This window comes from Thalassophryne amazonica, chromosome 6 (assembly GCF_902500255.1).
Source record: "Thalassophryne amazonica chromosome 6, fThaAma1.1, whole genome shotgun sequence".
NCBI classification, from domain to species: Eukaryota; Metazoa; Chordata; class Actinopteri; order Batrachoidiformes; family Batrachoididae; genus Thalassophryne; species Thalassophryne amazonica.
This window is the reverse complement of record NC_047108.1, coordinates 113,759,446-113,780,958: the sequence shown is the minus strand read 5'-3', so window position 1 is coordinate 113,780,958 and position 21,513 is coordinate 113,759,446. Positions and strand designations below refer to the sequence as shown.

Here is a 21,513-nt window from a genome sequence, read left to right as displayed (position 1 = left end):
CACAAGTCACATATTTTCTTGTATATTTTAGCATTCCAGCTGTGTTGAGACTTATAGAACACTCAGAGGCACTTTAACAAAATTGGTTTATAGTTTGGCAAGATCCCATCATGTAAAGATCACATTTTTTATTCCCAGATATTGCTCAGAGCCCTTTAATATCGAGTGCCTGCTGAATTGTTCATGCACAAAAACACATTCATCCTGCAACAAGCATCTACTAAATCTACTACCACAAGAAAAAAGTGTTTGAATAACTGCATCGTTAAATACACCACCGGATGTATTTTAGTGACATTAATTACAGCTGGTGAGGAAAAACAGAAATTTAATTATAGATTAATTTTTTTTTAACAGAAATAGAAGTCAAAGGATTTTAAGCTACGTAACATATGAAAATTGCAACAAGCAACTGATCAAGTGATGATCAACTACAGTATCTGATCCTCACTTCTTCAGTATTCACTCTAGTTCAAATTCTAAGAACAATATCAACATTATTTGATGTCTTGCAAATTAAAACTGGTGTATTTTTTTTCTTCATTGTTTCATTCTCAGACTGAATGAGCTTGTTTTTGATTAGAATAAAAACCTATTAAATTGCCCACAAGAGCAGGCACACAACGTAACTTATTTTTGCCAAAAGTTAACTTCTCAAATGAATAAACAGCCAAGCTGTTGCCACACATTTGAGCAGCCTTTGTCACCATCTAGTGGGTGATGTGAGCATTTCAAGGCTTCTGTACATTTTCTACTTGAAACCAAAAATTCACAAAAAAGGTCAGAAATGCATGATTTTTTTTTGGCAGCTGATCTTTGACCTCCCAGTATTAATGTAACAAAATTTAGCTTTTGAGAATTTTACAGTTTTTGAGTTTTAAGACGCAAAAGGTTTTGCCAGACAGACGGATGGAAGGACAGCAATGTCTCTTGACAAGCATAACTTACAGCTGTGAACAAATGATATTTAAGGTACAGTGCATTTGGAAAGTATCCGCGGCGCTTCACTTTTTCAACAATTTGTTATGTTACAGTCTTATTCCAAAATGGATGAAATTCTTTTTTTCCCCTCAAAATTATACATACAATACCCCATAATAACAATGTAAAAAAAAGTTTTTTTTTTCTTTTTTAGATTTTTGCAAATTTAAAGAACTCACGTGTACATAAATATTCAGCAGGGTTCGGTGCAGAATGTTACTGCTTCAAACCCCACCCCTGCCACTTTTCTCCATGTAATGAGGAGTTGCGCCAGGAAGGGCATCCGACATAAAAATGATGCCAAATCAACACAACATCAACTTGAATCTGCTGTGGCGACCCAGAGTGAAAACAAGGGAGCAGCCAAAGGGATTTACATGTACATAAGTATTCACAGCCTTTGCCATGAAGCTCAGAATTGGGCTCAGGTGCATCCTGTTTCCACTGATCATCCTTGAGATGTTTCTACACCTGGGGTAAATTCAGTTGATTGGACATGATTTAGAAAGACACACACCTGTCTACATATAAGGTCCCACAGTTGACAGTCAGAGCACAAACCAAGCATGAAGTCAAAGGAATTGTCTGTATCCCTCAGAGATAGGATTGTCTCGAGGCACAAATCTGGTGAAGGACACAGAAACATTCCTGCTGCTTTGAAGGTCCCAATAAATACAGTGGCCTCCATCATCTGTAAATGGAAGAAGTTCGAATCCACCAGGACTCTTCCTAGAGCTGGCCACCTGTCTAAACTGAGGGATCGTGGGAGAAGGGCCTTAGTCAGGGAGGTGACCAAGAACCTGATGGTCACTCTGTCAGAGCTCCAGCATTCCTCTGTGGAGAGAGGAGAACCTTCAAGGACAACCATCTCTGCAGCAATCCACCAATCAGGCCTGTATGGTAGAGTGGCCAGATAGAAGCCACTCCTTAGTAAAAGGCACATGGCAGCCCACCTGGAGTTTGACAAAAGGCACCTGAAGGACTCTCAGACCATGAGAAACAAAATTCTCTGGTATGATGAGACAAAGACTGAAGTCTTTGGTGTCATATTTGGAAGAAACCAGGCACCATCCCTACAGCGAAGCATGGTGGTGCAAGCATCATGCTGTGGGGATGTTTTTCAGCAGCAGGAACTGGGAGACTAGTCAGGATTGAGGGAAAGATGAATGCAGCAATGTACAGAGACATCCTGGAAGAAAAACCTGCTCCAGAGCGCTCTTGACCTCAGACTGGGGTGACGGTTCATCTTTCAGCAGGACAATGACCCTAAGCACACAGCCAAGATATCAAAGGAGTGGCTTCAGGACAACTCTGTGAATGTACTTGAGTGGCCCAGCCAGAGCCCAGACCTGAATCTGATTGAACATTTCTGGAGAGATCTGAAAATGGCTGTGCACCGACACTCCTCATCCAACCTGATGGAGCTTGAGAGGTGCTGCAAAGAGGAATGGATATAACAGCCCAAAGATAGGTGCACCAAGCTTGTGACATCATATTCAAGAAGACGCAAGGCTGTAATTTCTGCCAAAGATGCATTAACAAAGTATTGAGCAAAAGGTGTGAATACTTATGTACACATGATTTCTAAGTTTTTTATTTTTAATAATAGATACGTGACCCAGATATCTGACTTAAGCCAGTCTCTCCTGTCACCCACAACACAGTTAGCAGGACATCAGCCGAACGATGCGGAATTTTAAAGTACAAGATGCTCATCAGAACAAGGTGAACCCTGCTTGCTAACGGTCTTCATATTTTAACATTCAACTTGGAAGATCACAAAACACAATGTAGCTGTAATGACGGTTACAGTGATGAAAGTGGCTCAAACACCAGAAGGAGTAAAGCCTTCACTCCTTCTGCATTTAAATTCACTGCACTTGAAATGAAAGGATGAACTCCTGGCAGGACACACACAATTCCTGTCAGGTTACTCAGACAATCTTTCCAAATTTAGATCCAAGCTGTTGGTGCAAAAGTTGCTATAAACTGAATGGAAGCACAGAGTGTGGCAGAACGTGTGCACAGTGAGACAACCAGCTGCTGCTGCTCTTAGGTGCAGGAGAGAGGGAAAGAAGAAAATGGAAACAAAACAATAAAAAATAGCCAAAAAAGAACCATAAAAAAACTTCACTTATAATAACCAATAAAAAGACATTACAGCTTCTAAAGAGGAGTCTGTTTGGTAAAGGTATAACCATCACCAAACACTTCTGATCATAGATATCCGACACCACAAGCTCTTCCCAGATACAAGTTTGTCTTTCACCACATACAAATACACTTTAAATGTCCTAGTCCAGGAACTCACTCAAAGTCTGCATCTTATATTGATCCAGGAAATTCCAACTCATTGTTCAGTGACTCAAATGCTGCAACTTTACAAAGACCTCAGTGAAAATATACGTAGGCCCCAAGAGCGAAACTCTGAGCAGTCAGTTGAAGTTTGCCTGACTTTTACCAGGTTCTCAGTCATCCAGGTAGCACATACCTGAGTGTTCCCTCGACAGCCAATGGATTTATTGCTGTCTTCCAACAAGAACAAGTCATTCAAATGGCTTTAGTTTTAAACAGTAAACAGGTATGGTAAGGTGTTGTGCACCATCTCACTTTTGGGGAGAAAGAAAGTCTTGTGAAACAAACAAGGTCAATCTGGAATGTTAGGCTTTGAGTTAATTTGAACAAGAACTGTAACGTTTTGTGAGCTTGACATAAAACAAAATTTAGTGTAATTGCCCAATGAGCCATAATTTGCTCAGAGATCATTGTTTATACTCTAAACAGCATGTATGATATTGAGCTTTTAATTAGACACATTTCTCAGTGAAGTCTACAAATTAAAAGGACATCCATGACAAATGTGATGTTTCTGTGTTCCACTGTGATGCTTCGCACAGACGTCCATAGTCAACATTTCTCTATCCAGTATCTCTCTAATGGCCTCTTTACATTGTTGACCTCAATACGATTAGCAGTATGAGGCAGCAGCATCCCACCACAAGCGATTTACCTCCACTGACACCAAGCACACATTCTGTACTGATAAGATGTTGGATGTGTTGCCAATGTCAGTTTGCTTTTATGACAACCAAAATTTTGATCAGGTGTATTTAAACCAACAAGTCAAGTATATGATTTTCTGGAGGAAAATTAGTTAGAAAATACTGACATTTTTATGTTTTTTGCAAAATAGTATTTATTTTCTTTAACTGTGTGATGGCTCAACTGGTCCTCCAGGGATGTGAGGAGCTGTTTTAGTGTAACAGCACTTTTTAAAATGCTCCACTGTTCAAAAATACTAGGTGGTGTTTTTTCTTCCCTTGCAAATAGATGTAAAAAAAAGTGGGGTCATATTCCATTGTGATACATCCAGAGCAGTAGGTAGCACCAAATACCCAAGAAACAAGTGTGTACCACGGCACTGAAGCTAACCTGCCAGCCTCGCTAATTTTCCACAGAAGCAGTTGGACAAGTGTAAATGTTGTGGGGCAGCATTGTATTGTTTTTTTGTTTTTTTTTTTAAATCACTGTGCACATTCTAAGGCTGTTAACTGATATTGTTGCCATGAAAACAAAACCCACCTGCAACCCTTTTCACTAAAAATGTTGGGATAAAGCACGCCACCATACCATAAAAACAATATGCCATATGAGATGGTGGAGAAGTTATTATGCCAACTTTAAGCTTATGGTGATAAATGCAGTGTCGTCATGAAACAACTTTCAAGCATCCAAGAAATAACACTGTAGCAGAGCGTTAAGCTAGAACAGAGGGAGCACAAAACACTAAAAATGCTATCAGTCAGAAAGCTTAAAAAGTGGCGATTTAAAAAAACAAACATTCGGAGTTGAAGAGTTTTTAAGCCATGAAGTTAGGGTTGTGGAAGGTTTGGGTGACAGCTTGTTTATCGCCTCTAAGCTTTTTTTTTTTTTTTTTTTTTGAGCATTTCATTACAGATATCTCTAATAATATGGCCTGTTGTCTGGTTAACTCTGCTAATGGATCATGTAAGATGTATGTGTGCCAGTACTTGTATCAAGTGAAATTATTGTGTGATTTAATTGTTGGATGTTTAATGTGAACACTTTAAACACCTATCACTAGCTTAATGACATAAGGTCCAGTTAATGAAAAATAAGCAGGCCATCATTTTTAATGCCCACACCAAAGCAAAACTGTTATGAGAAACACCACTTAGTCCCCCAAAATACAGTTAAATAAATACCCAAACTGAGGCTAGCCTATTATCTTAGCTTGTCTGTAATTCTTATTAATCTGTCACTAACCTTGGGATCTGTTCCTAAATGGTTCAAATCTGCAGTGATAAAACCATTGCGTAAGAAACCTAACCTTGAGCATAGTCTACTGAAAAATTATAGGCTGATATCAAACATCATTTTGGGATTACTTTTCATTGCTATGATGATGACACTCAGTTGTACATGCCGATAACTGCTAGTAATCTTGTACACAAAGTCCTTAGAGGATTGCCTTGCATCAGTGAAAAGCTGGATGTCCAGCAATTTCTTACTTTTAAACTTAGACAAGACATCGGCATCAGTTTCACCAGCTAACGCACAGCCTAGGCTCGTGTGTCATACATCACACTGACAAAGTGAGGAACCTTGGGGTAGTTTTTAATCCCACATTTTGCTTTGACCTCCACATTAGATATATTACGAGGACTGCTTTCTTCCATCTGTGAAATATAGTGAAGATTTGTCCCATCCTGTCTATGGCTGATGTTGAGACCCTGATTCATGCATTTGTCTTTTTTAGACTGGACTAATGCAATGTTCTATTCTCTGGTTTACCACAGTCCAGCATTAGGGGTCTCCACCTGGCTCAAAATGCTGCTGCCTGCATTTTTACAGGAAGCAGAAAGTTTGACCACATTATGCCGATTTTGGCATCTCTTTACTGGCTTCTTGTCTCTGTGAGGTCAGATTTTAAGGTTCTGTTACTAACCTATAAAATTGTTCATGGACTAGCACCTCCCTACTTGCCTACTAGCTGACCCAATTAAACCCTATGTACCGGCCCGGGCTTTGCATTTTCAAGGCACAGGACTACTTTGTGTGCCTTGAGCGTATACAATGTCTGTGGGCCACAGAACCTTCTTTGATCATGCTCCTGTTTTGTGGAATGATCTCCCTGCATCAATAAAACAGTCAGATTCTGTAGAGACTATCAAGTCCAGACTTAAGATGCATCTATTCTCACTCTGGTATGGCTAGCATACTGGCATAGTATGGAACTGTGCTTCTTATCCCTTTAACTCATCTTATTAGAAGCAGAACAGTCTCGGCCTCACTTCATCTAAACTGTGGGTCTGTTAGTGAAGCTCAGGGCTAGCTGCACCTTAGTATTCTCTCTGTTTCCCTTTCCATTTACTGCTGCTGAACTCCTATTTTAGGTGCAGTTATTTGTGGCTGCCTAATTCTGCACTTTTTCTTTCTTTCTGAGGCACTGATGATGGCGCACAAGGCTGATGGCTATGCACCACAAGGCGCTGGACTGACTACTAGATGCCCTGGCTGAAGCTGACGCAGCACATTGCAGTCTGCTATTGGAATGTACTCTTCCATGGGGACAGTTCGTGTTGTGGCCCAATGATGAGCTAATGGATGGACACTGGCCCTGCACCCCAGGGCACTGGACGAACCCTGCCTGTGGCAGCAATTAGTTCGTGCCCATCTAAATAATGCATTTTATTTTTGATGTTAGTCTGGTTTTTCTGTTTCATTTTTCTTCAGCTTGGCAAAAACGTTGTAAAAATCTTATAACTGTTAGAATGGCCTAAGCAGTGCGTCACTCTTCTGAGTACGGTCTGCTTGAGGTTTCTTCCTCAATATCATCAGAGGGAGTTTTTCCTTACCTCTGTCACCTGTGTGCTTGTTCCATCAATTTCTATTGAATCCGCTAGATGGCAGATGCAGCCACTGAGCTGTTGTCAGGCAGCCGCCATCTTGCTTAGCGTTATTATGCATCGTTAGGTATTTGATTAAATATAAATTGATGATGCGCTGACTTGAACTTGGGTTAAAGTGATCTGAAATGCCATTTTGTGCAGCGTTCGGGTGCAGCAACAAGCTGAGAAAGGATTTTGGAGTGAGCTTTCATAAGTGAGTATTATATGTACTGTTAATGATGTGGGGAAATAAAAAAATTGCTGAATAAAGGTTAGAAAATGATTTTATTTTTTGTGTCAATCTGTATTCAGTAAAGTCGTGACTTCAGTTTTGCTGCCTGAATGCTTTGTCATGAGAAATAGCATTCTTTTAGGGATTCAATTAGAAATCTCACTTTCATAAGTCTCAGTTTATCCCTTCTTAATTAGCCTCGATTTTTCCTACACATCAAGTTTTCCATCCTGAGATATTCTGTAAGAGCAAATTTATAGAATGGAAATGTTTTTTCTCTCAATTTGGTGGGTCACATGACAGTCGCTAACCACCTTTGACATTAATATTCTACTACTAATATAAGAATATACACAAATGAGATTAATTTCTCTATGATGTACTCTATATTCCACTGTAGTTATTTCAGATTTCTTTCAAATTGGTCCAGAAATTATTGAATAATCTTGCTTTCACCCTGGCTGGCATGGCTGTTTCATTTTATTTATTTAATTTGAAATTTTTACGAAGAAGCGCTCCGTAAAGTGGCGGCGCAGGTGGGTTAAAGAGCAGTCTTTAATATTAATACAAGCGATGCGCCTCGAAGCACCACGCAGCTCGCTCATGGCACATGGAGTTCCAAAGAGGAAGTGCCAAATTTTGAGGCCACAGTGAAACACTTCATACTATTACTACTACCAATACTACTTATAATAATAATAATAATAATAATTTCAACAACTAAAATGTTTAGAAAGAATTTAAATGTTAGAAAAATGTTAGAAAGAATTTAATAATTACATTTACAAACAATGTAGGTAGGTTTTACAGTTACAGTGCTGTCAACAGATAAATATGAGGTCAAGAAAGATGTCTTTATTTTTTTTATTAAACAAGTATTTATGTTCATTGAAGTCAAGAAAGAGTGACTATAAAGTGAGTATTGGCAAAGCGGGTTATTTTCACGTTGAGGTGGAAGGGGGTGTTGTTGTCGGCAGCTGCTGAAAGTAACAAGTAATCTAACTTAGTTACTTTTAAAATTGAGGAATCAGTAAAGTAACTCAGTTACTTTTTTCAAGGAGTAATCAGTAATTGGATGACTTTTTCAAAGTAACTGTGGCAACACTGTTGGACCTAGATGACTGACATGTCACAGCACCACATGTCTGGTTGAAAAGAGCTGCATTTTTAAATCAGTGACCCAGGCTAGGTCTCTCCTGTACAGCAGTTGGCACTGTCTACCACCAAGTTCTAATCCACCTTAGTAGAAGAAGAAAAATGTTTGACTAAGATTTTAAACTGTAAGCATTGTCTGAAAGACAGACTCAAAATGACACCAAAGTTATATTGGTGAGTAAACGACCGTATTTTATGCCAGAAATGAGGTCCAGATTGTTAAAAGCAGCATGTCTCCTTTAATTCTGGTTGTCTTATATATATATATATATATATATATATATATATATATATATATATATATATATATATATATATATATATATATATATATATATATATATAATAAGTATTTGAACACCTGTGATTTTGCAAGTTCTCCCACTTAGAAATCATGGAGGGGTCTGAAATTTTCATCTTAGGTGCATGTCCATTGTGAGAGACATAATCTAAAAAAGAAAAAAAAAAAAAAATCCAGAATTCACAATGTATGATTTTTTTAATAATTTATTTGTATGTTACTGCTGCAAATAAGTATTTGAACACCTGTGAAAATCAATGTTAATATTTGGTACAGTAGCCTTTGTTTGCAATTACAGAGGTCAAACGTTTCCTGTAGTTTTTCACCAGGTTTTCACACACTGCAGCAGGGATTTTGGTCCACTCCTCCATACAGATCTTCTCTAGCTCTTTCAGGTTTGGAGTTTCAGCTCCCTCCAAAGATTTTCTATTGAGTTCAGGTCTGGAGACTGGCCAGGCCACTCCAGGACCTTGAAATGCTTCTTACGGAGCCCCTCCTTAGTTGCCCTGGCTGTTTGTTTGGGGTCATTGTCATGCTGGAAGACCCAGCCATGACCCATCTTCAGTGCTCTTACTGAAGGAAGGAGGTTGTTTGCCAAAATCTCTCAATACATGACCCCATCCATCCTCCCTTCAACACGGTGCAGTCGTCCTGTCCCCTTTGCAGAAGAGCACCCCCAGAGTATGATGTTTCCACCCCCATGCTTCATGGTTGGGATGGTTTTCTTGGGGTTGTTCTCATCCTCTAAACATGGTAAGTGGAGTTGATTCCAAAAAGTTCTATTCTGGTCTCATCTGACCACATGACCTTCTCCCATGCCTCCTCTGGATCATCCAGATGGTCACTGGTGAACGTCAAACGGGCCTGGACATGTGCTGGCTTGAGCAGGGGGACCTTGCTGCCCTTTAGGATTTTAAACCATGACAGCATCATGTGTTACTAATGTAATCTTTGTGGCTGTGGTCCCAGCTCTCTTCAGGTCATTGACCAGGTCCTCCTGTGTAGTTCTGAGCTTTCTCAGAATCATCCTTACCCCACAAAGTGAGATCTTGCATGGAATCCCAGACCGAGGGAGACTGACAGTCATCTTGTGTTTCTTCCACTTTCTAATAAATAATCATAACAGTTGTTGTCTTCTACCAAGCTGCTTGCCTGTTGTCCTGTAGTCCATCCCAGCCTTGTGCAGGTCTACAGTTTTGTCCCTGGTGTCCTTGGACAGCTCTTTGGTCTTGGTTATGGTGGACAGGTTGGAGTGTGATTGATTGAGAGTGTGAAAAGGTGTCTTTTATACAGGTAACAAGTTCAAACAGGTGCAATTAATACAGGTAAAGAGTGCAGAATAAGAGGGCTTCTTAAAGAAAAATGAACAGGTCTGTGAGAGCCAGAATTCTTGCTGGTTGGTAGGTGTTCAAATACTTATTTGCAGCAGTAACATACAAATAAATTATTTAAAAAAATTATACATTGTGATTTCTGGATTTTTCTTTTTTTTTTTTTTTAGATTATGTCTCTCACAGTGGACATGCACCGAAGATGAAAATTTCAGATCCCTCCATGATTTCTAAGTGGGAGAACTTGCAAAATCACAGGGTGTTCAAATACTTATTTTCCTCACTGTACATGTTTCTCTGGTGATCTCAAATGAGCAGACAGCTGTTGATTCATGAGATATAACGTGAAGACGCTCAGATGGAAAGAAATACAGGTAATTTACTCCTCCTCTGTTCTGTATAAAACCTGTGTAACCTCTTAATTTTGCCCTCTGAAGGACTAATTTTTAAATAACCTCTTAATTTTGCTGTCTGAGTGACACACCAGCAACACAACTTTGGATAAATAAATCTAGTTATCTAAGTTATCTTCCTTAAACTCAAACTGAAATTTCAAATTTCTACAACTTGACATAAATTAATTAAAAATATAAAATCCAGCTTCCTGATGAAGTGGTGTAGAGGAGGAGGGGTCTGGGGGAGCAGACCCCCTCAGAAGTTGAAAGGATTTAGCCATGAAATAAATTGAAATTAAAAATTGATGGAGGCATGTTCGGGCTTCATTTGTCCAAACCACATCAAACTCCACCTCTTTATCCAAATATGGGTTGGCCAAGACGTAGGCAGAGTAACTGCTGCCAACATGGCAACACAAACAGCAGCAATTTTTGGGCTTCATAACAGTTCTTCCGGGTGTCTATAGAAAACCTATGAGTGATGTTACACAGGGTTTGTCTGGTATATTATCAGTCTGGGGTCAGTACATTGAAAGAAAGAAATGAGGGGCTGCCCATAAAATGTGCTTATATTTGCATAGTTTTCAAATAAAAGCATTTTAACTTGATTTTTTTTTTTTTTTAAGAAAGAACTGATATTAAGAAAGCCTTGTTCCAAAAATATGTCTTGAGGAAAAAAAAAAAAAAAAAAAAAAAAAAGGGGGGGGGGGTTCCGGGGGAGGCGGGTGTTTTATAACCAGGGCTCTTATATTCACAACAAGACACTTTATGCGAATACATCTCTCACAAATATTTTCACTTATTGCAAATAAAAGGTTGTGATTTTGTTTTTAAACTGTGTTTTAAGAAGAACTGTTTTTCTAAAAAAAGAAAAAAAAACTGAATAAACAACTATTTTAAGGAGGTCTAAAAACAAATCGACAGATTAACTGGACGAGCTTTACAGCAAATATAAATACTGGAACCACCATTAGCAAAAGTAATTTTCCATTGCCAAGACTTTCTACTTGATACTTCTTTTCATACAGTAGCTGTCCATCTTCAACTTTTTCCTTGTTATTCTGTTCTTCACCTTTATAACCATGCTCATTACAGGAGAGAATGCTGTCAGCACAGGAACACAGAAATAAAACACAGGCTGCCATTTCACCAGTAGACACACACACAAACACACACACGCAAAACCCCAAAGCACTGACAAGACCAGATAGAAATTTCTTACTTTCCTAGACCTGGTGCACTCATTCAGGAGCATTAAAGGCCATAAAATCTCTTCAAGGATGTTCCACTTTGGATTAAATTCGGCAGCATTTTTCTGTCTCCACCGTGTCACCACAGGAGGCGCTGCTCCGACTTACAGCCTGGAGATGATGCTAAAGGTACCAAAACTCAAAAATCACATTAGTGATTCATAAACAAACTGCTCATACCAAAATAGATGGAAGATGATAAATACTGTGAATGCATGTAAACGTGCATGTGGCCACGGTGCATTTGTAAAATCCCACTGATCTGATGTGCTTAGGGTAGCGTTATTTGATCACTGCTTTCAGATGTTTCTCTCCAGCTCAAACACATCTTGACTCTCTTATGTTTTTGTTCAGCTATGAATCCTCTCTCATAATCTATAAATCCCCCTCTCCCCTGGCTGTCTGTCGGCGCGTTTATTGTAAATTCTTTGCTGCGGGATGCTTCTTCTACCCACTCAGGTCGTGTTTAGGCTACTCAGTACACACCCAGAATAACAAATACAGCCACTGTTAATGTTCATAGGTTTGTCAGAATTCCACAAATGTCAATGGGAGGAAATTCTAACACAATCTGGCAAAATCAATCACTTTGCCAGATTTTCTCAGAGGCAGTGTACTCACTTGAATAATTTGCAATACATATTACAAGACTGATTCAATTTGATACTCATGCTGTCTTGCTACTGTTGGCATTTGATGATGTTGGTGCCAAAGTACATCTCCACATTCTGTAGCGTGAAGCAGTAGTAGTAGTCTACGACTCTCCCAGACAGGATGGTAGTCCGACGCAAGTTACTTCCTCAGCAAAGGCCGGGACCCAATTACAGCTAGGTGGACTGGAACCAAGCAGATTAAGTGTCTTGTCCAAGGACAAAGGCAGGTAACATGAGCAGGATTCACACCCAGGTCTACATATTGGCAAGGCCAGCAACTTTTCCACTAAACTACCTGCACTGCCGACATTTTGATGGCACAAATGTAAGGGCCGCTTCACACATAGTGCGAATACATACAACTCCAGTGTGACACACGGCAGTAGGGCTCATATGAGCACACCACGAAACATCGTGCCGACAGACAGGCGTGCACAATGCTGGGGCAATGGTTCGTGCACATGGTTCGTGCCAGCAGCTGCAAAATGTGTAACTACATTGCACAGCTGCATGATGTAGTTACACATCGTGCAGCTGTGCAATGTAGTTACACATCGTGCAGCTGCTGTGAAGAAAAGTAAAAAAAAAATTAAAAACACATGCAGCATGCTGTGATGGGAACACAGCAGCTTTTCACAGCAGCTGTGCGATGTGGTTGAAAATAAATAAATAAATAAATAAATAATTACATGCCACCCACGGGAATTGAACCCGCACCTTCCAAAAGCTCTGATTTCCAGCCAGAAACTTTACCTCTGAGCTACCGTCACTGTCCTGTGAAAGCTGCCGGAAACTGCCTCATATCAGAAAGGACATGGATGTATTAAAAAAAATAAAATCACACACCATATAAAAACACTGCATTTATCAAGCGGGCAATACAAATATGATCTGTGTGTTCCTCTGTAGATGCCCCAAGGTCACTGATGTATAGTCATGAAATGACATGAATGAGAAGCAGTGTGCTCTGATCATGTCCACATCTGTTAGCGTGTGTCCTGCCGGTGTGCTGCACGACTTACACTGCGTCATGTGGAATAGAGCTCATGTGGGTCACGTGACAGTCAGATTGCCCGCTCCGTGTTATGATCTGACAGTCCGTTTCAACCTGGGGGCAGCCTGTCAATGGGCTGCAGCATGTGCGCGCTCGCTGCAGCCCGTCGCCAAGCGATATGTTTTTATTTATGTCCACATGATGACAGCAAGCAGACACACCACGTCACAGTGGGCAGTTGTTAGTCCATGTCCGTCCAAACACATTACGTGTTGTCCAGCAGGGATGTCCAGATCAACAAATCTTCACAGCCGCTTCTGTCAGCAGACACACCTCCTAACAGTTTAGCGCACACACCAAAGCCACACTCATTGGGCACTTAGACAAATTTCACTGCCAGCACAACAGTGATTGTCTGCAGACTGTTGTGTTAATAGTGCGAATGGCCACACATTTTCTAAGTGACAAACAAGCGGTGTTAGATGTTCATGTGTGTCAGCTGGAATTTGGCTGACACCTGCCATGAGAGGGATCGATGGGTTTGCACAGCGCACACTCTGTCTTTCTGGTGTGCGCAAACAGATGTAGCAACAGGTGTACGAGGCAGCTACAATTTTACATGTTTGGCACATGATTCCTGCTTCATGCACACTTTATACGCAAACTGACCAAATTCACACTATGTGTGAAGGGGCCCTAAACAATGTCTAAAATGGCAGTGGCTAACATGTTAGCGAGCTGTAACCTAGAATACAACTGTATAAAAAAGTTAGCCTGAACCAAGCATAAAATATTCCGAATCAGACAGAGCTAGCTAGCTAGCACAGACATTAGATGCATCAATAATTTAATAGCTCAATGGGCAGATTATATAGATACCTAAATGGATAGGTAATTCAATAGATAGATAGATAGATAGATAGATAGATAGATAGATAGATAGATAGATAGATAGATAGATAGATAGATAGATAGATAGATAGATAGATAGATAGATAGATAGATAGATAGATAGATAGATAGATAGATAGATACATACATACATACATACATACATACATACATACATACATACATACAGTGGGGCAAAAAAGTATTTAGTTAGATTGTGCAAGTTCTCATACCTAGAAAGATGAGAGAGGTCTGTGATTTTCAACATAGGTACACTTCAATTATGAGAGACAAAATGAGGGGAAAAAAAATCCAGAAAATCACACTGTAGGATTTTTAAAGAATTTATTTGTAAATTGTGGTGGAAAATAAGTATTTGGTCACCCACAAACAAGCAAGATTTCTGGCTCTCACAGACCTGTAACCTCTTCTTTAAGAAGCTCTTCTGTCCTCCACCTGTTACCTGTATTAATGGCATCTGTTGGAACTCATCTGTATAAAAGACACCTGTCCACAGCCTCAGTCAGACTTCAAACTCAACCATGGCCAAGACCAAAGAGCTGCCAAAGGACGTCAGGAAGAAAATTGTAGATGTGCACCAGGCTGGGAAGAGTGAGTCTACAATAGTCAAGCAGGTTGGTGTGAATAAATCAACTGTGGGAGCAATTGTAAGAAAATGGAAGACTTACAAGACCATTGATAATCTCCCTCGAGCTGGGGCTCCACACAAGATGTCATCCTGTGGGGTCAAAATGATCATGAGAACAGTGAACAAAAATCCCAGAACTACACGTGGGACCTGATGAATGACCTGCAGAGACCTGGGACCAAAGTAACAAAGGCTACACACTATGCAGAGAGGGACTCAAATCCTGCAGTGCCAGGCGTGTCCCCCTGCTTAAGCCAGTACATGTCCAGGCCCGTCTGAAGTTTGCCAGAGAGCATATGGATGATCCTGAAGAGGACTGGGAGAATATCATGTGGTCAGATGAAACCAAAACAGAACATTCTGGTAAAAACTCAACTCGTTGTGTTTGGAGGAAGAAGAATGCTGAGCTGCATTCCAAGAACACCATATCTACTGTGAAGCATGGGGGTGGAAACATCATGCTTTGGGGCTGTTTTTCTACAAAGGGGACAAGACGACTAGGGCAGAATGAACAGGGCCATGTATAGTGAGATTTTAAACCAAAACCTCCTTCCTTCAGTGAGAGCATTGAAGATGCAACGTGGCTGGGTATTCCAGCATGACAATGATCCCAAACACACCGCTCAGGCAACAAAGGAGTGGCTCCGTAAAAAGCATTTCAAGGTCCTGGAGTGGCCTAGCCAGTCTCCAGACCTCAACCCAATAGGAAATTTATTGAGGGATTTGAAAGTCCATGTTGCCCAGCGACAGCCCCAAAACATCACTGCTCAAGAGGAGATCTGCATGGAGGTGTAACCCAGAGGAAAAAAATCAGATCATTAATTATGTTGTATTTTCACTAGTACAGAGGAAAATTGAGATTTTCAACATTTTTCAATGTCCCTGAAGGCAACCACGGTCACTTGGTTACTTCCAGCCAGTCACAGGTTTTGGAGGGAAAATGCTCTCACTTCCTCTCCTTGTGAGTTGTGTGGGAGAGGAACTGAGTACAGCTGCTGCACAGGTTAGTCTTTGCAAACAAATATCCAAAACATTTATAATAATTATAATATAATAATAATTATTATTATAATTATAATAATAATAATAATAAACATTTATAATTGCTGTAGTAACTTACCTTTTCAATGTAACGGCTTTTAGATCCAGGCTACCTAAACTTGAGGATTGTGGGACTTGTCTGGAATTTATGTTGTCTTGGAATTGGTGAGCATGACTATTTTGACTTTGTCAAATGCTAAAAATGCTACATGTGCTAATTATGCTAAAATTCTAACATGCGGTCAAGGGCCCTAGAAAGGCCTCATAGTAATGAATGATCTTTGGGTAGTCTCCATTTTGAATGCTAATATATTGATTTTATTTTTGAATGTTTTTCAGTGAATTGGAATTCTTTGCTTTTGATATCAAGTTTGTATGAATTGTGTATACAGGGAATTGTTGTAATCTGAGCTTTGTACTTTATCATGAATTTTGTATTACTGTCATGAATTTTTATTGGGACCTGCTCATTTTATACAGGCCAGGTATCCTGATTTAGGCCTTACTATCCTCATGTTTGGTCCCCCTGATGGTGAGCTTGTGAATTACCAGGAGCCTCAAACCTAAATGCACTGGTCTTTTCAACAGTCTGGTGCAGCCTACTTTCTTCCCTTCCACCTACTGCAACTCCGGTTCACCACTGCCCATACTCACCCTGTTCTGGACAATTGTGTGCTGTTCAATTTCATCCATTTCCAGTTTTCAAGCTGGACATTTGCAGTGAGTGAATAGAAACTGTTGCAAAATACTGGACATAAAGTCCAGTCGGACTGAAAAAGACCTTGTGGACATTTTGATTTTTCTTGGTTCATACCTACCTGGAACAAACTGAGCTCAATTAATGTGCACATCTTCACTGTAAATATTGATGGGTTATTGTTGGTGGTGATGTTATTTTTTTTTTTTTTTTGTTCCCCTCCCTTGCAATACAATACATGGTATCATACTCATTTCATATGGTTGTCTTGTGTTCACCTACCTTCGCCCTCCAATAGTTGTTCCTGGTCTTCTGACTTATATTTACTAGCTTCTATCTACAGGTAATAACTCCAGAGGTGTTACAGAGGAATGGGCCAAAATACCAGCTACAGTGTGTGCAAACCTGGTGAAGACTTACAGGAAACGTTTGACCTCTGTCATTGCCAACAAAGCTTATGCTACAAAGTATTGAGTTGAACTTTTGTTATTGACCAAATACTTATTTTCCACCATAATTTACAAATAAATTATTTAAAAATCCTACAATGTGATTTCCTGGATTTTTTTTTTCTCATTTTGTCTCTCATAGTTGGTGTATCCATGTTGAAAATTACACACCTCTCTCATCTTTCCAAGTAGGAAAACTTGCACAATCAGGGACTGACTAAATACTTTTTTGCCCCACAGTAGGTAGGTAGGTAGGTAGGTAGGTAGGTAGGTAGGTAGGTAGGTAGATAGATAGATAGATAGATAGATAGATAGATAGATAGATAGATAGATAGATAGATAGATAGATAGATAGATAGATAGATAGATAGATAGATAGATAGATAGATAGATAGATAGATAGATAGATAGATAGATAGATAGATAGATAGATAGATACTTCGACAGACAGACAGACACTTCAACAGACAGACAGATGTCACCACCACCAGTCCATCTACAGTGTCTACTTTGGTATCATCACTTTGACTGTCACAGCATATGTTAACTTATTGTCAAATTAGATCATTCATTTGCATTTTCTCTCTGGTTTAGACCACTGCACTCCAAAAAAAAAAATCTGTCTTTAAGTGATAGACGTTTGATTTTTGTTAGTCACTAGATTAGTTTGTCTCTGCACACACGTTGCTTTCCCTGAACTTGTTTTCTGCAGTTTAATGACCGTGATTTAATGTGGCAGGATAAAAGCTTGTTCGAGCTGCAGAGAGCAGATCCTCTGTGAGGAAAGCATTTTAAGTTTCACATTACCTCGAGGCATTAAGTTCAAGGTTAATATCAAATTACTCTTAATAGACCATTAAAGATTTAGCCTTTGGACTCAAGCAATATCTCTTGAACTTGATATTTTCCTTTGTGAACACATGATGTAGGAGCAGCAGGACTCACCTCCTTGCACATAACTGTGCAGTGTGCAGTCTGTAAGACCCACCAAATGGATCAGGCTGGACTGGCTGAAGCCAACTGTGTATTGTTCTGCAATGCAAATCCACAAACACACACAAAATAAATGAAAACCTCAGCAATTTGTGTCCGAAACAACTAACGATACATAATGTACATATTGAAAGCAACACTGACAAAAACGGCACACCTGCGTGAAGTGCTGAGCAAAACAACTTACCTGTTCGTAGATCCTCTGCAGTATCACAAATACATAATAGGAAAAAAATTGGTCATAACCTTAAAAAAGTACATAACCTTTCAACCAAAACAGCACAATATATCCCTGTAATAAGCAAGAAAGACCGTCAGATGTGCGACCTGTGCAATGTCAAAAACACCCCAAGTCAATGTCAAAAAAAGTCTTGAAATACTCTCAACAGCCACTTTATTAGGTACATCTGTTCAACTGCTTATTAACAATTAACACTAATCAGCCAATCACATGGCAGCAACTCAATGCATTTAGTCATCTAGATGTGATGAAGACAACTTGCAACGAGTATTAGAATGGGGAAGAAAGGGGATTTATGTGACTTTGGTGAGAAGTGAGGAGTGGAAACAAAGTGTGCTGGTTCCTATTTTTAAGAAAAAGGGTGATGTGCAGAGCTGCAGTAACTACAGAGGCATGAAGTTGATCAGTCACAGCATGAAGTTATGGGAAAGAATAGCAGAAGCTAGGCTTAGAAAATGGGTGAAGATCTATAAGCAGCAATATGGTTTAATGCCAGCAAAGAGCACTACAGATGCAATGTTTGCTCTTAAAATACCTTTGGAGAAGTACTGAGAAGGTCAGAATGAATTACATTGTGTGCTTGTGGATTTAGAGAAAGCTTAAGACAGGGTGCAAAGAGAAGAGTTGTAGTATTGTATGAGGATGTCTGGAGTGGCAGAGAAGTATGTGTGGGTAGTGGAGGACATGTACGTGGATAGTGTGACAGCGATTGGATGTGCAGTAGGAATGACAGACTCATTCAAGGTGGAGGTGGGATTTCACCAAGGATCAGCTCTTAGTCCTTTCTTGATCGCAATGGTGATGGACAGGTTGATTGATGAGATCAGACAAGAGTCTCCATGGACTCTGATGTTTGCAGATGACATTGTGATCTGTAGTGAAAGTAGAGAGCAAGTTGAGTCTAGCCTGGAGAGGTGGAAACATGCTCTGGAGAGAAAGGGAATGAGAGTGAGTAGGAACAAGACTGAGTACATGTGTGTGAATGAGAGGGAGCCCAGTGGAATAGTGCAGTTACAAGGAGTAGAAGTGGTGTAAGTAGATGAGTTTAAATACTTGGGTCAACTGTCCAAAGTAATGGAGAGTGTGACAGAGAGGTGAAGAAGAAAGTGCAGGCAGGGTGGAGTGGGTGGAGAAAGGTGGCAGGAGTGATTTGTGATAGAAGAATATCAGCAAGAGTGAAGGTGAAAGTTTACAAGACAGTAGTGAGACCAGCTATGTTGGACAGCTTAGAGATGGTGACCCTAACAAAAAGACAGGAGACAGAGCTGAAGATGTTGCGATTCTCTTTGGGAGTGACAAGAATGGACAGGATTAGGAATGAACAGAGAGGGACAGCTCAGGTGGGATGGTTTGGAGACAAAGTCAGAGAGACGAGATTGATGGTTCGGACATGTGCAGAAGAGGGACCCAAGGTATATAGGGAGAAGGATGCTGAGGATGGAGCCACCAGGCAGGAGGAGAAGAGGGATGACAAAGAGGAGGTTTATGGATGTGGTGAGGGAGGACATGCAGGTGGTTGGTGAGACAGAGGACGGGGTGAGATGGAAACAACTGATCTGCTGTTGCGCCCCCCAACAGGAGCAGCTGAAGGAAGAAGGACATGGCATGGTGGTTAGTAGAAGACGGGCTGGACTGAGTATTTCAGAAACTGCTGATCTAGTGGGATTTTCATGCACAACCATCTCTAGGGTTACAGAGAATGGTCCGATAAAGAGAAGATATCCAGTGAGCAGCAGTTGTGTGGATAAAAATGCCTTGTTGATGTCAGAGGAGAATGGACAGACTGGTTGAATTGGTGACTGCATGATACCATCATGTCAATATGGACCAAGATCTCTGAGGAATGTTTCCAACACCTTGTTGAATCTATGCCACAAAGTGTGGCATAGATACATATTTACCCAAGTGTGTTCAAAATAAATAATGAGACACCACCACATTTACAAACTAAACTGATGAAAATACCTGCTTTCACTCAGATCATTATTAACACATTTCAATAGAATACAAAGAAAATTATTTTTCCTTATATGCCTCAATGCAACTGCAAATGCAAGTACTGTAATTTCCGGACTATAGAGCGCACCTGAATATAAGCCGCACCCACCAATTTTAAAAGGAAAAAAGAAATTGTACATAAATAGGGTGCACTTGTCTATAAGCTGCAGGTCTCCACATTGTAACATAAGATATTTACACAGAAAGATGTTACACAGAAAGATTATTTTAACTTTTCATTAAATGTTTTTTTTCTGACAAGTACATCTTCCAGCGCACAATGTTGCACAGCGTCTCTACTACACATGGAGAACTGAGTAGTTTTCACTTTTTTGTTTTTCTCTGTGGATCATGAGGTAGTGTCATCACGTGCAGCCAGGATTGCCTGGTGTCTGTGGTAAATGATACAAGGCGCTGTGACGTTTCCAACTTGTGGCGCAAAGATGAGACCCAGTGGAGGAGGGAGAGAAGGCTCCACTGACTGATCTGACGGAGGCACAACTGTAGCACAAAGTGCCAGAGGGACTGGAATTAAAGTATTTTCAGACTTCGTTTTCTTCAGGACGTGTTGATGAATCCACTAAAACTAACAGGTAAGACTTATATTGATTGTGTGTGTGTGAATTTACACCGCATGAGGACCACAGCTTTCAGCAAATTAATAGACAGCATCAACTGATGTATTTCAACTTATGAGAAAGCCTGTAAAAAAACATAAATTAGCTGCATCATTGTTTAAGCTGCAGTGTTCAAAGCGTGTGAAAAAGTAGTGGCTTATAGTCCGGAAATTACAGTATATATCTGTCTGTAACTTTGGTCAATGGTAGTTTTTTAAATCTGCTATAGAAAAAGCAATCTGACTTTAAAAATTCAACAATTCAAATTATGAACAAAGTAAGACATAAAGATAGAAGTAATTATATGGCTCTTAAGCAGATACAAATGGATGGATGGATGGATGGATCTCAATGTTAATGAACCTGACACCTTTGATCGATACCTTTACTGTATATTTGGGATGTATTTGGGACCTTTGAATGCACGGTGGTCCTACCTGGGTTGGATGGAGGTGACAGCACATGTTCAAGCTTTGCTTTGGTCTCCAGTCTCTCTGCTTTCTGAGCCTCATACCGCTTCCTGCCCTCCTTCTCTTGTTCTTCACTGGTGTACTACAACAGCATAGACATACACACAGACACGTTGAAATTATGCAGTCTGCAGGGCTGCATACATAACCTCACTCTATATATATGTGTGTGCGTGCGTGTGTGTGTGTGTTCGTAGTACATATGGCCCACGGGATGAAGCTGTTGGTCAGCCTGCTGGTGTGGGTCTTTGTTGGCAAAAATA

The 21,513-nt window shown here is 40.1% G+C and overlaps 1 protein-coding gene across 1 annotated transcript in view; it reads right to left on the bottom strand.

Moving 5' to 3' along the window:
- Positions 1–21,513, bottom strand: part of acot7 (acyl-CoA thioesterase 7) — a 207,699-nt gene that overhangs the window by 86,849 nt on the left and 99,337 nt on the right. Inside the window, exons 5-6 of the mRNA XM_034173174.1 lie at positions 21,218–21,332; positions 17,877–17,963 (exon numbers count right to left, since the gene is read on the bottom strand). Of these exons, the coding sequence (XP_034029065.1) occupies positions 17,877–17,963; positions 21,218–21,332 (202 nt within the window). The remainder of the gene's footprint in view (positions 1–17,876; positions 17,964–21,217; positions 21,333–21,513) is intronic.